This window comes from Ptiloglossa arizonensis, chromosome 2 (assembly GCF_051014685.1).
Source record: "Ptiloglossa arizonensis isolate GNS036 chromosome 2, iyPtiAriz1_principal, whole genome shotgun sequence".
In the NCBI taxonomy this organism is placed as follows: Eukaryota; Metazoa; Arthropoda; class Insecta; order Hymenoptera; family Colletidae; genus Ptiloglossa; species Ptiloglossa arizonensis.
The window spans coordinates 20897981-20914239 of record NC_135049.1 but is presented as its reverse complement, the minus strand read 5'-3'; the positions used below and the strand labels follow the sequence as shown (position 1 = coordinate 20914239).

Here is a 16259-nt window from a genome sequence, read left to right as displayed (position 1 = left end):
ATGTTTATTTACATTTAATACGCGAATTTTCTTATTTTCACTCAAATAAAATTTAATATTATATACCATAAATAATATATACCATAATGTATGATATAAAAGACATTTTATTTCATTTCAGGTGGAAACACGGACATTTAAAGGTCACTAATTTTTTGATGTTATTATATTTCGAATTTTATTTTCGTCTAAAGCAGTACAAGTTTTTCTTATACGTTCTTTCGTATGTTCCTTACTGGTTGCAATCTTGCTATACATTTGTTATACCGTATGTGTTTCAATACCACAGGATATCTAAACAAATATCTCATTATGTCATACATTACACATTTATTATAATATACGTGTACAATTCTATAAGAAAAACAAAATTTTAATAACGAATGCATTGAACGCTCGGAAAACCCAAAATAATTCGCACGTTTCCCAAACTTTTTGAAAAAAATTGAGACAAGAATACACGATACCAGCATATAAAAGACCGTATAATAAAATTCGTGCTGTATTAGACGAAAATGAAATACGGAATGCAATATCATCCATATCGAACAGTTTCAGAACATATATTGCCGTTCGAGGTCATCATTTTTAACATACAAATTAGAATATGATATGTCAAGATGCAAATTCCTGAACTGTTACGTCAGTCTCTTGAAACAAACTATTTTTCTTCGTTACTTGAAAAACTCTGAATAGCTATGAATTACATGTCCTTGTATCCATGTTATAAATCCCTATTAAAAAGAAAAGAGAATATATCGTTTTATTCAACAAAAATTAATGACCTCGAAATATCAGTGCTTCTATATGGAAACAAAAGAACGTCACCACACTATGTCCCTCATGAAATAAAATAATTTCTATCTTTAAAAATAAGTAAATTATTTAAGAGTCTTATTTTAAGTGCCCCAACTTATGCATAGAGAATGTTAAGATATGCTATAAAATTCTATTATACAGTGCATCAACTTTATTTAAGGTTTACTTATAAAATGTTATTGTATATTTACATGATAATAATTTTCCATTAATGCAAGATTTACTTTTTACTTATTTTTGTGTAATAAATTTGATGTAATCACTATAATGATAATATTTAATTGAGCAACATATTGGTGGTTGACTTAAAGAGTAACAAATTTTGTATGTTTTAAAACAAAATTAATATATCCAATACAAGTACAAAGGTACAGTAAATATAAACTATATAAGTAAAATAATGCCACTTCATTCAGTAATTAACATTTAAACCTGTTAGCTTATAATTAAATTTTTGATTTTATATTTGTATGTAGTATTCAAATTGTTTTAAATGCTCATATCTGTAAATCTTGTTTCAATTGCGTATTTACTTTTATTTAAGTTCCATTTGTTTCTAATTTTTTTAAATGAAATAGGTACATAAATTTTAATAATAACCATTTGAGCCTTTAGTAGTACATAAAAGAATAATATACAATGTTTTTAATTATAAAAGTGATGAATACGTATTCTGCAGTCATATACACAATATAGGATCTATATACAAGTAAACCTAAGCAATTATTTAGGAGTGCTCAAAGTTCATAAATTATAAAAATTATTATTTTTAAAAATTATACATCCATTTTCCCTATTTACTTTAATAATTATAATATTTTATTCATTTTTACTAGAGGGGACGAGGGCGTAATATTTTTTACCCAAGGACATCAATGAAGTGAATACAGTTCTATGTATACATGAAACAAAAAATTAATGACATGTATTAAGAAGTATTTACAAACATATTTAAAATGAATAATAAAAAGAGTAATGTTAACAATGTAATAACAACTCTGATTAAAACTAGCATATAATAATTTTGAATTGATAGTGATGGTCTTTTTACAAACATCCTTTGTTTAAACTCCATTTTTGGTATTTACAGTGTTGACACAGTTCATTTCAATTTGGAAACATTGAATAAATGATCATTACCTAATAATGTCAGTTAGTATTGTATATATTGCATATTTTCTTATTTATTGCACTAAGTTTTATTTACTTTTTAAAATAATCAATTATAGTTCAGTTTACAAAAGTACAAATAAAATTTGTCTTTACGGAACAAAAATACATATTACCTATATTATGTATATATATCTTGCTGTGAAGATTAACAAAGATAATAATGTTGCTCATCAAATAATTTATGCAAAATTATAAAAACTTAATCATCAAAACGTACACGTTATGGCAGTATAAACGTGAAAATTTGTATGCAAAATTTGTACTAATACCTTATGCATTTAAATATTATATCATGGCAAAATTTGATGCCATTAATTGTTCAAGACACTTCTCTGAGCTAAACGAATTTCGGATTTTTTGAGTTTTGCCCTACCGAAGGAATGATATCACTTTTTTGTTTAACATTTATTACTCAGTCATTTATTCCCTATTTGTTATCAGCCCACTGGCCTGACATTAGACGTCATTGCGATTTCATTGATACAAGTTTTCGTGAGCGTGCTCGTGCCTCTGTGCGTATATTTGTGTACTCAAACCAGAGAATATTAGGAATTAACGTTGTATCACGTAATAGTAGGTACTCTGATATCCGCCTAAAAATATAATATCCCATGTAAAATACATAAATTGCAAACAGTATTTAATGTGAATTATCAAAACAATAACCTACCATGAAACTATGATAGGAAAACGTGGTGTAAGTACTATATGTGTTATTATGAACCATACTGCTCCGAATATAATTCCTATGAATGTACCACACAGGACTTGAGAATTAGTATGATATAATAAATAAACTCTACTGTATGTTACTAAAACAGCAACAATTATACAAGCAGCAATGACAATAATTCTCCAAAATCTTTCCGATATACTGCTATTATTGTTATGATGTAACCTAAAAATATGAAAAAATAAAAAATAACTTTATCATATATTTTTATATTAAAACATATTACCTGATGCATATAAAAAGTGTGGTATATGCAGCAAAAAACCACATAAATTGTGCATGCATTGATGGCATACCATATTCAACATGAACATTACGTCTCATTGGTCTGGCTTCACAAATTGTGTGTTTTAATATAAAATTTATACACTCATTAATTATAATGCCACTAAAAAATGAAATCTAAAAATAAAAATTAAATTTGAACATGAATTAGAAGCACAATTATTATTATTTTCAAAGTTTTTACTTACTGTGTGTAGGTCTCTCCTAAAGAGAATTAATGTTACAAAACCAGTTACAATAGCAAATGGTATTAAACTTATTAGAGCTAAGAATTTTCCAAAAAGATCACCTGTAAATATAAAATGTAGATTAAAATACATTAAACAAAACTTAAATATTAAGAAAATACATGTACAAATTTCAAATAAACCAAAATATTTTAAGAAAAGACATAAGAATAAAGAAACAAGTTTTAAATGCAAAGCTTAAAAATAATTTAACTTAAACGTTACTTATTTTAAAAATATTTTCAATGCAACATGAGTATTTATATATGTAAAATTTACACGTAATCAAAATGTGGAAATTAACTGAAGTTTTGTTGAAACAATAAAGAATACTTACCTTGAGGATATTCAACTAAAGTTAGAGACAAAGAAGTCCATTCCGGTTTTTGCATAGCATCTACAAGATACTGTTTCATTTCAATACACGATTCGTCGTCTAACGATGCCATATTATCGAAATTTTTGAAGTGACCATAACTCACACAATTCACCGCGCAGGAACAATCATGGAATCCATGAAATAATGGTAGAAACCGGGTAGCAACTTCTTTGTATATGTAATCTAACGAGATTTCGTATTGCCTCTAGAATATACTTAAAAAAGTGTTCTTTCTTGTTTTTACTAGTATCCATTCAACCAATCACCTCAGGCTATGGAATCACGTCAGTACTACTTTGCAGAATAGAATCTTTGAGACAAAATTTAGGGATTTCCCTTTATCTCCTAGTAATATTTATATATTGTAGGGTGTTTTGACTGCTGATTCAACGTGGCTCTCTATTGGTTGAATAATTCACTAGAATTCATATGAGCTCGTGCCAATCACAGTTGACAACGGGTTTGTATTCTGACGTGATAATGACTCGAGGTCATTGAGGTCTTCTACTTGTGGATGTTCACAGTGGCTGTCAACGTGCTAACATGGCGTCTGCGTCGGTAGGTGTATGAAACATTTAATTTCATTCGATTATCTGTACGTTGACGCCAAGCTTTTTATTGTGATTTTACTATATCGGTTTATTTTAAAACATAATAAAACAGTTGTTTGTTGATACATAGAAGTTGACGTTATTTCGTTGCCGTATCAGAAGAATCATTATTGACGTTTGTTCGTGAATTTCCGTACGTATATTAGAGAATTGAAATATGTTCAATCCGATATACATAATTACCCATTGCAGATATATCTGTTTCTGAAGCACATGTGTATTGAAATTTTTTTTATTAGGCGTTCATTGTTCTATTTGATTTTAATCTAATGTCATTTTGTTTTTGGTTATACATATACTGCATTTTATTTTTCTATACAGTAGTCCCTCGATTATCCAATCTTATAGGGGTGAGAGGTTTCTTGGATAGTCGAGGGAGTTGGCAAATTGAGGATTTTTTCCCCATAGGATAACTATTAGGTAAAAATATATATATATATTAACATAATACATATCATTTTTATAGTATATGTTTTATATAATATACATTTAAATAACAATTTCCGTAAATATTTATTGAGTTGAATTTTGAGAAAAAACATAAATAGGAAAGTGACGACAAAACAGTTCACTCATGATTTTAAGATATTAATCATTTAGTGCAATAGTGGTACAACTCAAAAGGCCATGATTCTTATTTTACAACCATAGAGCAAATTGTGTCTTTTTCAGTTGTATTGTTATTGCAGTAATAAGCTTTTTGTTTTAAAATTAAGTGGTTGGATAATTTATGGTTCAATTAATTAAGAGACTATCGCATTTGATTCTTTGTCAGAAAGACAAACTTTCAATTTTTGTTTATCGTATCGTTATCAGATGCGTTATGGCTGCTTCTTGTCACTTTGTTAAATTTCATGCGAATATGTTTATTAGGTCCCTTTGCTAATGGATGACGATACAATTGCTTTTGGGGAAGAGGATGAGGCAGGCCAAAATAACAACAAACTCAAGTATATAGACTTACATATAATAATATAAGAGTAGTAAGATATATTAACACTGATATATTGAATTGTTGTAGACATCCATATGTTACCATGTTTCATTTGGCCTTCAGAATAATGGCGATAATAGTTTACATGTTGTGTGGTTTATTTTCGAGTAGTTTTATAGCTAGCTTTGTAACCGTTGTATTACTTTTGTCTATGGATTTTTGGACAGTTAAAAATATTACTGGAAGGCTGATGGTTGGCCTTAGGTGGTGGAATTACGTTGATGATAATGGAAAAAGTCATTGGGTATATGAGTCAAAAAAGGTTGGTTTAGTTTTTACTCTTAAAAAATATTTACCCTTAAGGGCTGATGTATAGTTGTTAATTTCTCCTGAGTTCTTTTTATACTTTAATAAATAATTGCACCATCAGTTCCAATTATTATGCATATTTTTAGTTAGTCTGTTTCAATTCGATTGGACAGTATATAGTCTACTAATTTTCACATTATATACACTTGATATATTCTATTTAAGAATATCTTGTCAATTATAAAGGAATTTAATACTGTGCCATTGTTGGCAAAAGTGTCCTGGAAAGAATTGTAATTGCTTGTTATAAGATATATACAAGGTCTACTATGTACCCTGTGTTTCAGGGTGCTCAACAGAATCGCATTAATGCAGCAGAAGCTCGCATCTTTTGGTTAGCCTTAATTCTCAGTCCACTTCTGTGGTCAGTATTTTTTGTGGTAGCTCTGTTTAGCTTAAAGTTTAAGTGGTTGCTACTCGTGTGTATTGCAATTGTTTTAAATGGCGCAAATCTGTATGGATATGTAAAATGCAAAATGGGTAACGACCGAAATATATCCGCAGCTACGAGCGATTTTCTGAGAAAACAAGTTATACAAAATGTTTGTAGATAAATTAATTTATTGTATGGGTACAATAGCTCGTAAACGCAAGGTAATTTATAACATTCATTTTATGGTAGGTTGCATCGATCATGACCAGAAGTCCTCCAGCGAATAATCCAAATGAACCAACTAATGTGATATAAAGCTGCGAATTCGCAGCCACGATATTATTTAAGAGCAATTTTGCCATAATGTGCATCATGATGAAAAATGAAAATTTGTACATAATAACACGGAGGCTTGTCTTATAAGTCTTAATGAAATGATGTAATAAAGTTGCTAATGAAGATATTAATCTTTGTTTTCTTCACGATTTCCCAAGAATGGATAAGGATGAACATCACGTTAGTTATTAGTTTATTGATGCCACAGGGCAATACATAATGTACACGTTATTTCTCCTTGTCAACAGACTTTCTATTACACAATATTTAATTTTTATAAGTATTAATTAGTAACATTGCATTTATCATATTCACTTCAGCCTGTTGTATTCTTTCTGGCAAGAAAGTATCACAAAATAATTTCCCATTCTTTCAACGATATTTAGTATTTGACTTATTCTTTGTCTTTTTAATTCACATTCTTCTCGGAATTAATGACTGTAATTACTTACTGTCTTGTCCGAGTGGATGAACTCGAGGTGATCGTACATACAGTAACAAACTCGTCGTAATATGGCACGGAGCGTAAGTGGCCGATTGTATTTTGTTACATTATTAAAGACTGCTCCGAAAACGCGAGTTACATGTTTTTAAGAAGAAGAATACAACAAACCACATATTGCTATACATTTTGGGATATAAAAAAAAAAAATGTAAACACTAACAATAGACACGCGGCTACAGTACAAGATACATAAAAGTTTTAGAATGATACAAAAAAACGTAATAATATTACGATCGGTATCTTATAAATATACGAATATCGTGGACTTCTTTGTATTGGTAAATTCATCGAATACAATTTAATGCTACCAACTTATAACTATATAGTAATATATTTATACAATTATTTAATTTCATTTCTCGAAACGTATTGTATTTTTAGTTTGGAACTTTAAACACGAAGTTGTCGACAACGTTGCCAATACTGCACTTTGTGCATTCAAACATCTTTTTGTTAGTTGTTAAAATGCATTGATAAAAATTGAATGATCCAATAAGTAACATCGGAAGGATAATGCTACCTTGAGAATTATCGTGACAAAATCTTTGCAATTTCTGTCTTTTTGTTTCTTTCTGTTTCTCTTTTTCTTTTTCGTTAACGAATCAAGAATCGTGTAAACAGATTGTTTGAATTGAAAGTTCAAAAGCTAACGTTTTTTCTTTTAATAAGATGTTCAATGGAGATTATATTTGTCGCGCAAAAATTTGTAGGCAAAGAAGTCTTACGCAAGAATTTTTTACGAAGCTGTGAATCGCATATAACAATATTAAAAAAAAAAAAAAAGAAATGTATTCGAGTCAACTTTGGTAGGTTTCTATACCAATTATACTTTTTAGCAATAGCACATTTTTGTCGAACAAATGATTTCATTGATTTCTTAGTCATTGCGTTTGATTTACGGAAAAACAGTCGCTTCACGTCTCTTTATTACCAGCATAACAATATCAAATTTATTTTCTAACAGAAGCACGATATCGCTAAGATAATTGTAACGTAAAAACGATAAAGAGATGATCAAGTAATGTACACGTGAATGAAGTCAGTAATATAAAAAATAATTATAAGTATAAAAAAATCATTTCGAAAGTAACTTTCGTGCTCGTGTCAAAGGCCTGTTTATTCAAAATATCAGTTGGGTACCAGTTTTTTAAATGTATATATATAATGAGTGTAAAAAGTATTTGTATAATCACTAACTTGAAATAAAGTTACATGTAATTGCGTTTATTAATTAATTTTCACGAAGCAAACAATTTGTATATATTCCTGGAAATCCCTAGAATAGATTTTATATAAATAGAACGAATAATTACTCGTGATGTTTACGAAAATATCAATGAAAATTTACAAATTGGCAAAACCAGACGAGTAATGAGTATTTGTAGAAAGCTTGTTTCAAAAAAGAATGTAAACACGATACAATCGGTTTCGAGTGATCGTAGAATAACGATATACAGTGACGAGGATATAAACATGGAAACATTTTCCCTGTATTGCCTGTTCAGATATTTGACTCTGATTATTTATACTCTAAACTACAATTTAGTAATCACAAATTCCGTGATCCTTTGTTTAGAAATAGTAGAGCTCTAGTTTTGTCGTAGTAACATTCTTAGCGAGTAACTAAAAATGTAATTGAGTTCAAATGATTGTTATTTTTTGAAAAATTGAAATTTTCAAAACTGGGACGTCAAGCAGTAATTTGTTGGTGTATATGTTTCTCAGCATTATTCAAACCAAGTTTCATTAGGTCTTTTGGATTCTCCCACTTCTGTCTGAATGCGACACTATACCTATATGCAGTACCAATCAAACCAGCTACAAATGTACCGCGGAAGTTTGATAATAAATTAAAAGAAGCACAATTTGGAAGAAAATTTTTAATCTTTTTGGGGTCACGGCACAGTTCGGAGGATTAAAAACCTGGTACAGTTTTTAATCATGAATAGTGATAGAAATAATTTCAAAAGTTAAAGAAGATAAATATTCAATTAATTTTCTTTGATTATTTGGAAAAATAGAGCCAATAACGGTAATTTTTCCAATAATCTGAAAAACTAGTTCAATCCTTACCATACCAAGGTGGGACGGTTGACGCTCTTTACCAAGGGGGGTCCTTAAAAGATCCCATAGTTTTTTTCATTGTTATATTAGTTATTATTATAGTATTTTTGTTTTAACATCGATCTCATTAATCGTGACAAACCTACAAAACCATCATGGTGACTCACCTATTTCACCATGATCCAAACACTTGTCATTTATAGTTTAGAACGGCTTACTCTTATCATTCTATACTCTATTTACAACTATCCAAGGCAGACACGATCACAGTATCAAATGACTCATTTTCATTCATTCGGACGTATATACGCATTCTGTACTCTATGCTATTAGTCTATTTCGATTCAATCTCAACTCATTATCAAAACAACTCAGTTACCGAAAGAAGTAAAAGGAAAGGAACTGACATTCGAGAACATGGTACACGAAGATCGTACAGATTTTTTTGTAGGTTTTTAATTTTATTGCAAAAATCATTTTAATCGATTTCTTCCTTTTTTGTTCTTATCGATCGAAATAAAGCACATATAAAAATTGTAAGCTACATATTTCTAACAGTTACAGAATGGCATCAAAAAAACACATATTGGGGTCCCTAAGGGACTCCGCCTTGGTATGATAAGGATTCAATGAAACGATTAATTCTTCACTTTTCCATCATTTAATGTAATAAATTATTACTGGGTTAGAAGGGATTCATTCACAGCAGTCCCTTCTAATAATGATTCAAAGTTATCCGAAGAAGAAAAATTAACTTCGATTTCAAATGGTCTTGAGCGGGCTCAAAAGTAGAGTTATCCATAGAAATATTCTGGATTTTTATTAGAGAAGACGAGTAGCAAGGTCTTGTCCATTTTAATGAAATCTTCAACATCGTATCTATCAGAATTAGGATTTTCAAAAAGGCTGAATGTCATTCGAAAAGAACGAACGACTCCAATGCGTTGGGACGAAAGGAGAAGATCAGTATAATTTATATTCTCGAAGGTAATGGACGAATTGTTCGAAATGAAAAATAATTTCTTCTAATGTATTGCTTTTCTCATAAACGAAGCTTCGAATGGGAAAATGTTATTGCTTTCTCTCGACTTGTTTTCGCGCGTTGAATCACCACTTGTCCGATGATACTCTGTGTAACAAATCGGACATATCTTACATCGTTAGTTTAAGCGAACGAATTTACGAGGGAAACGAGTTTAAACATTTGTAGTTAATACGTTCTTAATTATTATCGAGTAATACTCAGCTGCTACTGACGACAAGGGTAATCGGTAGCCGTACGGTCAAAAACGGAATATCACGAAGGACACCGAATACGAAAGTGTAAACGAAAATGGTCGTGCTACAATTTTTTCAAACTCGCTTTTCTCGTAAACGAAGCTTCGAACGAAAAAATGTTATTGCTTTTTCTCGACTTGTTTTCGCGCGTAGAATTACTCATCTCCCTGATGGTATCATTCGTCCTGCAACACCCTGTATAATCCAAGAAGTGGACGTCGATGTGTCATCATTCGAATGATCGAAAAAGGTGCAGAAGTTCTGTGAGAGTTCTAGAAGAATTTCAATATTAATATATCGCGTAGTATTGTACGTAACATATACACCAATGGGATATTGTAATTGGGTAAGATTTCCGGATGTGAGTAAATTTAAGGCATTCAATTCCTATGGAGATTATACGATGTAGTGTCAAAGAAATGTAGAGCACGAACCCCTTGGAAATTATTGCCAACAATAAAGCACGTATGTGTACACGAATGAACTTATACGAGTGTTGGAAATTGATACATGGATATTTAAAAAATCCATTTTATTTCTAGTACAATAAAATTGCATTAAAGACAATTTCGTTTGTACGATAGAAAACGATTTCAAATACACTGCCCATGATTCATGAATATAGACCCCGTTACAATCACCAAACGTTGTTCCCGTATAACGTTTATGGGACTATATGGAACGTAAGATGCGAAAACATATTTTATGCAAAGAAAGTTATAAAGCTGAAGCTCTTGTAAAGGAGAGAAGTAGTATTACACCCAGCATTACTTCCAACTTATTTAATTCAATACCTAGAAAGCTTGCAATAACTGTAAAGTTAAAACGAAACCTTATCAAATATTAAGTATTGCCTTTTAGTTTCGGAGTTTCAAATATAGATATTATTTTTTCTAAACGATGAATTCTACGAATAGTTTTATTACGCGTTTATTTTTGCCAGTTTGTAAATTTTTGTCAATATTTTCGTAAAGCGTGCGAATATTTTAATCAAATTACATGGTATTTTTTTTTTACGGATTCGAAAAAATACGTAAGAATTGTTGGTTTCACGAATTAAAAAGAAAAAATAAATTTATTATTTTTGTTGAAATTAATCGCTGTACGAATACTCCTTACACTCGTTGCATGTATAATTGAAAATGATTAAAAACCACCGAGAAAGGAATATGATTATAATTAAAGCACAGAAGAACGGAGTATTTAAATAAAAAAAAAAAAAAAATAGTGTCATGGAGCTTGAGTAAACAATGAGATATACAATGATTAAGTAGTTTATCTTTCAACGATGACCGAGCCATTTTTAAGTACTATTACAAGTACTGAGAATACGTAGTAATAGATCAGACACAATGGCCTTCAGTCTTACAACATGAAATAAAAAGATATGAGATAAGAATAAATGCACGTTCTGAAAAAATGTAGTATCGACTTAGTCTGTAATGTAAATCTCGCGTTAAAAAATATGTATGCACGGTAAGTTTGCATAAAAAAGAGACTTATTGTACAAAAGTTAAAAAAGATTATATCAAAAAATGTGTTAATAGAATGAAAAGCGTTAAAATGAAATCTGATGAATGTTAACAGACAACGTGCTTTTCGGCTATCAAGCATCAATCCCGATAGTCTGGAAAATATCCACACAGCTTCTTTCAATGCGTACTCTCTTCATTTGAGATATCCGTAATATATATCTATGTATATATTATTTATTATTTATGCGTATACATATACATACATACATGAAAACGTGTGTGTACATATATATGTATATACATAAATAAATATATGTATATATATATATGTATATATTTATATTTATATTTATATTTATATTTATATAATGTTGCTAATGACAGACGGTGCATTTATGTACACTTAGTCACAATTCCTGACCCTCGAACCACTTTTAAATGAAAAAGTCTTTAATGCTCGATTCAACAGTTTGAAATTTCAAAGCCGAAATTAAGAACGTAATACTAACTGTTTTTCAATATTATACCGAGCGTAGATTATTGTACGAGCAAACAACCGAAGCCAAAAGAATGCCAAAAACCAAAAAGGGATCCATTCATTATAGAGGGGGGTACCATTGGTTATCGTGTTTACTTATACATTTTAGTGAATAGAATTGTACATTCTATCGTATCGAACAGCGGTGGAACGACTTTCTATACCGAATGGAACGACGAAGAATTTCGAAATATAGAAGATATACAAACGAGCATGTGCTTATTGTCCTCGTAGACTACGAAGTTTGCAACTCTTCGGATTACAATATACAAGTAATACACGTCGAAAGTTTCGATCGTTATCAAAAAGGATGGTGAACGCGCGGGATCGATTGCATCGTTGTCAACGTTCGTTTTTGGCATTGCTTTGACACTTCGGTGCCGGTGATGATAACGCTAGCATCAAGTTTCGTTGATTCTACGGGCTGTAACTTGTTTCGATTGTGAACTATGTTTCTGGTTAAGTTGTACTACGAACGAGTTTAATCTCCAACACGAAGCAACTCGGTTTTAGTGTAAACCGAGCCAGGAATGATCGAAGTTTGGAGAAATTGTTGGTTTAGATATCCGGGAAAATCGTAAAAGTAGTGTCGAGGTAGAAGCCTACAATGGAACTTTGTACACGAGGGCATCGAGGGCTCGGGGGAACGGTACGCAAATCCGACACACTGTGCTTCTAGTTAAATTAGTTTTCATAGAAACCTGCACAACACTTTTGTGCCTTTTAATCGAATATAGGCACCGTTTCCTTTCACTCTTCCTTCATTCAGACCCACTTGTTTTCATCCTCATCATCTAATGGCATCGCTTATACTTTAATCTTAGAACAATCGGTTACGATCTACTTAAAATTACAGTAGGTAATGAGAAGATCCCTATCGTGCGTAATGGGCTCAGCATGAATAATTGTCGATTTGGCAGTATGGTAATTTTCGTGTCAGTGAACGGAAATTCGCGTCCCTCTGTTTACTCGACGCTTATTACGGAGATGTTCTGCGAATTCTCTGTGGTCGATATCTTTCGTCGCGTCGATGATAAGTACTTTTAGAACGTGTCACGGTCCGTGTTCTCGTTTCTTTTTCCTGTTCCTGACGAAGCGGAATTTGCGCGCGTATTCGCTCGCTTTCAGACATTACGTTTCCCACAATAATGGAAGCACTGTTCTCCAATGGATAGGAAAATTTGAACTTATATTCACATGTTCGATTGCGAGAGGCACACGATCGCAACGATAATCCCCCGTCAGTTTGTCTCAGGTTTAGACTATCTAAACAACCGTAGTTTCTCGAGGGGCCTGAAAAAACGTAATCGCGATAGGTGTCTCGGATGATCGCGAGTTAGATATGTTTCAATGATCGAACTTTCGATTACGATTTTTCCATGATCTTTTTCCTTCTTTCTGTTTCCCTTCGACACGAAGAAAACAAAATTAGTCTCCGCTCGATCGACTCTTGGATCGGAAACGCGGTAGTCGCTCTCGCGTATGCACGTTTCTCCTTCTTCTCGCTCGTTCTTACGCCTTCCCTCATTTACTTGTTCCGTAACCCGTAAAAAAACTTTCGGAAAAGGATTATTTCTATAGATATGATTGTTTCTACGATTACTTTAGCCGTACGTTCTAAGCGGCAGTCTTGTCCCGTCAGTCGTTCGGGAATTTGAATAAAATTGAGTTTCAGCACTTACGATACCGCGAAAAATTAAAAGTTCTCCGCACGGCTGAGATTGCTGCAACACCATTGACTAATTGTAAGATACTCACGGCTGCTACGTTAGTTAGCTGCCCAAGAAGTTAGTAAATTTATCGCGTTTCTACTGTAATTGTCCATGGAAAGTACGAGTATAGTACGTTACGCCCGGAATCATAGTATAGGCTACATTTCCCGTTCATTGAATAGTTACACATACTCCTCGAGTACTTCATTGTACTAGACGCGTCGTACTTTTGCTCGTTCTTCGACGTCTCTCTCCTTTCTCTGACGATCTCTTCTATCCCTGGTGGATTCCCTTTCCTCGCGGTTATCGGGTTGTCAGTTGGCATAATGATCGAACGAACCCAAGTATTCCAAACTGGCACGATAACAAAACTGATATTGGTCCTAGAGAAACAAACAAAACGAAATGAAACACGTGTTATTCGGAGTCACATTATGGGAAATTTGCGCAGAAAAGATCGCGATCGAACCAACCTCAGTTTGAACCATCGCGGGACGCTGCGTTCGCAATATTCTGACCGTTTGGAAAATATCAACGACCCCTTCGTACTGCATACGTTCCAGTACGATGCTAAGCGTGATAAAGACTCCCGTTCTTCCGACCCCGGCGCTGCAATGCACGGTTATCGGTCCGTCTTGACCGAATTGTTCTTTCGTTTTGTGCACTTGACCGATAAAGTCGATGAATCCGTCACCAGACTTTGGGATACCCTGTTCCGGCCAGTCGATGAACTGGAACTGTCTGACCGTGCGACTCGCCCCGTCCCGTGCGTCCGTCACCTTGAACTCTCGTAGAATGTATTGGGGCATGTTGTACTCCGCGATCGGATCGACGACGAAACACTGGTAACGAATTGACCTGTCGGACGGCCAATATTGATGGCACTTCTCCCTTCCCATTTCCTTTAATTTCGTCAACATGACAACGATCGTGGAATTGTGCTCCCATAGCATGCGCCAAAAGTCGTCGGTGGTGTCGCATAGAGGTCCCTGAGTCGCGATGTAGGCAGCTCGGTAACGATAACCGTCGATCAGACTGGCGTTTATGTAATCGGATCCTTCGATGTTGCGCTGAGGTTGTAAACACACTCTGGTGCATTCGTACGGTAAAATGTGTACCAGCCGATTTTTGTGCTTGTTGCAGGGAAGATTCGCCGATATGAATCGCGACGAGTCCACTTTAATGTTGGACAGTTTCTTGAATTCTAGCTCCATCCCGGTTATGTTGTTGATCTCCGGTTGCATGAGCTTTTGGATGTGAGAGTGTAAATTTCTGGCGGGTACCTCCGTGTTACCGCAGATCACCGCCTCGTAGAGAGCGTCGTGAATGAATATGTACTGATCCTCGGTTTGCACCATGTAGTTCCTTTGGGCGCGCAGACAGGTCACGTGGCCGTATATGTCGATCATTTTCTCGTGTTTGATCCTCTCGAGCATCGAATCAATCACGATGAAGCAACCGGTCCTCCCAACACCGGCGCTACAGTGCACGATCAATGGCCCGCTTTCCGGTGGATTCAGGGATCTGACTCTGCGCAGGAATTGCAAGAACGGAGCAGGATGTTCAGGTACGCCGTGATCCGGCCAGGCTGTGAACTGCAGCTGCTTTATTTCGCGTCTTTCGGAGTATCCGGCACGGGAGACTTGGAACGTTCTGATGCAATAGGTGGCCAATTCCTGAATATCCGTGATCGTCACCGTCATCAGACCATAAGTTTCGGATCCCCTGCTGGGCCAATATTGGTCGCACTTTATCCTCGTCCTCTCTTCGAGTTTGGTCATCATTACGATCGTGCTCGATCGTAATTCCCAGCACATTCGCCAGAAGTCCCCGAAAGTCTCTTGGAGAGGCCCTTGAGTGGCCACGTACGCGTTCTGTTTTCTGTAACCGTCGCAATAGTTCGCGTTTATGTAGTCTGTGCCCGATATGCCGTCGATCGTTTGAAGAATCACTCGCGAATGATCATAAGCGATCACGTTCGCGTAACGATTCTTCGACGCGTTTACTTCCATGTTCGAGTGGTCCCAAGTGAACTGTTGGCCGGGTTCTATCGATTCGTATTCCTGGCTGAACTTTAGATTGTCGTTCGCTTTTAGACACTCGATGTGATTTCCCAAATCGCTGATATGAATCGGCGGATGAGAAATCATCCCGGGCGTTTGGAAATTTAAACGGCGCATTTCGACCGGATCGGATGGCGCGTGATTCGAACTGATGTCGGCAGCCATTAACGGTCGGGTTACGGCTGCTTGATCGGGTGCTTTGCACGGCTGTCTTCGTCTGAAACAAATACAAAGTTGGTTAATTGTAGGATTCGTTTCGTTGAAGATATTAGTACGGTCATTGTTATCACTATCGTTATTGTCTGTAACGTTAAAAATAAACGATAAGATGGTTACATGTAACCTGGTCTCAAGCGGACACGTATTCCTTAGAATGTACGTTTAT

The 16259-nt window shown here is 33.9% G+C and overlaps 3 protein-coding genes across 14 annotated transcripts in view; 1 reads left to right on the top strand and 2 right to left on the bottom strand.

Moving 5' to 3' along the window:
• Positions 1-1502: 1502 nt before the first annotated feature.
• LOC143143120 (dolichyldiphosphatase 1) lies at positions 1503-3811 on the bottom strand. Its single transcript, XM_076304037.1, has 5 exons — positions 3575-3811; positions 3199-3299; positions 2952-3127; positions 2663-2890; positions 1503-2585 (listed from the first exon to the last, which is right to left on the bottom strand). Exons 1-5 carry the CDS (start codon positions 3684-3686, stop codon positions 2456-2458), a joined length of 747 nt encoding a protein of 248 aa, XP_076160152.1. The 5' UTR covers positions 3687-3811; the 3' UTR covers positions 1503-2455.
• Positions 3812-4122: 311 nt separating this feature from the next.
• LOC143143739 (putative Golgi apparatus membrane protein-like protein CG5021) lies at positions 4123-6366 on the top strand. 8 transcript variants are annotated; one of them, XM_076305371.1, is made up of 7 exons: positions 4133-4174; positions 4298-4360; positions 4549-4647; positions 5101-5177; positions 5249-5483; positions 5818-6072; positions 6153-6366. In XM_076305371.1, exons 4-7 carry the CDS (start codon positions 5113-5115, stop codon positions 6216-6218), a joined length of 621 nt encoding a protein of 206 aa, XP_076161486.1. In that variant the 5' UTR covers positions 4133-4174; positions 4298-4360; positions 4549-4647; positions 5101-5112; the 3' UTR covers positions 6219-6366. The 8 variants fall into 8 exon arrangements, with proteins under 8 accessions (XP_076161483.1, XP_076161484.1, XP_076161487.1 ...); XM_076305372.1 differs by lacking the exon at positions 4298-4360 and having other exon boundaries at positions 4130-4174; XM_076305374.1 differs by lacking the exon at positions 4549-4647 and having other exon boundaries at positions 4149-4174.
• A 49-nt stretch (positions 6367-6415) lies between these two features.
• Positions 6416-16259, bottom strand: part of Lar (tyrosine-protein phosphatase Lar) — a 242314-nt gene continuing 232470 nt past the window's right edge. For all 5 annotated transcript variants that reach the window (XM_076305362.1, XM_076305363.1, XM_076305365.1 and 2 more), the window contains 2 exons: positions 14285-16091; positions 6416-14194 (listed from right to left, as the gene is read on the bottom strand). In XM_076305362.1, coding sequence (XP_076161477.1) covers positions 14126-14194; positions 14285-16091 — 1876 coding nt within the window. In that variant the 3' untranslated portion in view covers positions 6416-14125. The remainder of the gene's footprint in view (positions 14195-14284; positions 16092-16259) is intronic.

Bases quoted from the DNA above. Each gene is read 5' to 3' on its own strand.
- LOC143143120 (XM_076304037.1), bottom strand. From the start codon at position 3,686: ATGGCATCGTTAGACGACGAATCGTGTATTGAAATGAAACAGTATCTT. The intron at 3,300-3,574 runs GTAAGTATTCTT...TTATATTTACAG, and splicing joins TTTAGTTGAATATCCTCAAG to GTGATCTTTTTGGAAAATTC. The intron at 2,586-2,662 runs GTAGGTTATTGT...TTATATTTTTAG, and splicing joins TTTCCTATCATAGTTTCATG to GCGGATATCAGAGTACCTAC.
- LOC143143739 (XM_076305368.1), top strand. The intron at 5,178-5,248 runs GTATATAGACTT...GAATTGTTGTAG, and splicing joins CAAAATAACAACAAACTCAA to ACATCCATATGTTACCATGT. The intron at 6,073-6,152 runs GTTTGTAGATAA...ATTTTATGGTAG, and splicing joins GAAAACAAGTTATACAAAAT to GTTGCATCGATCATGACCAG.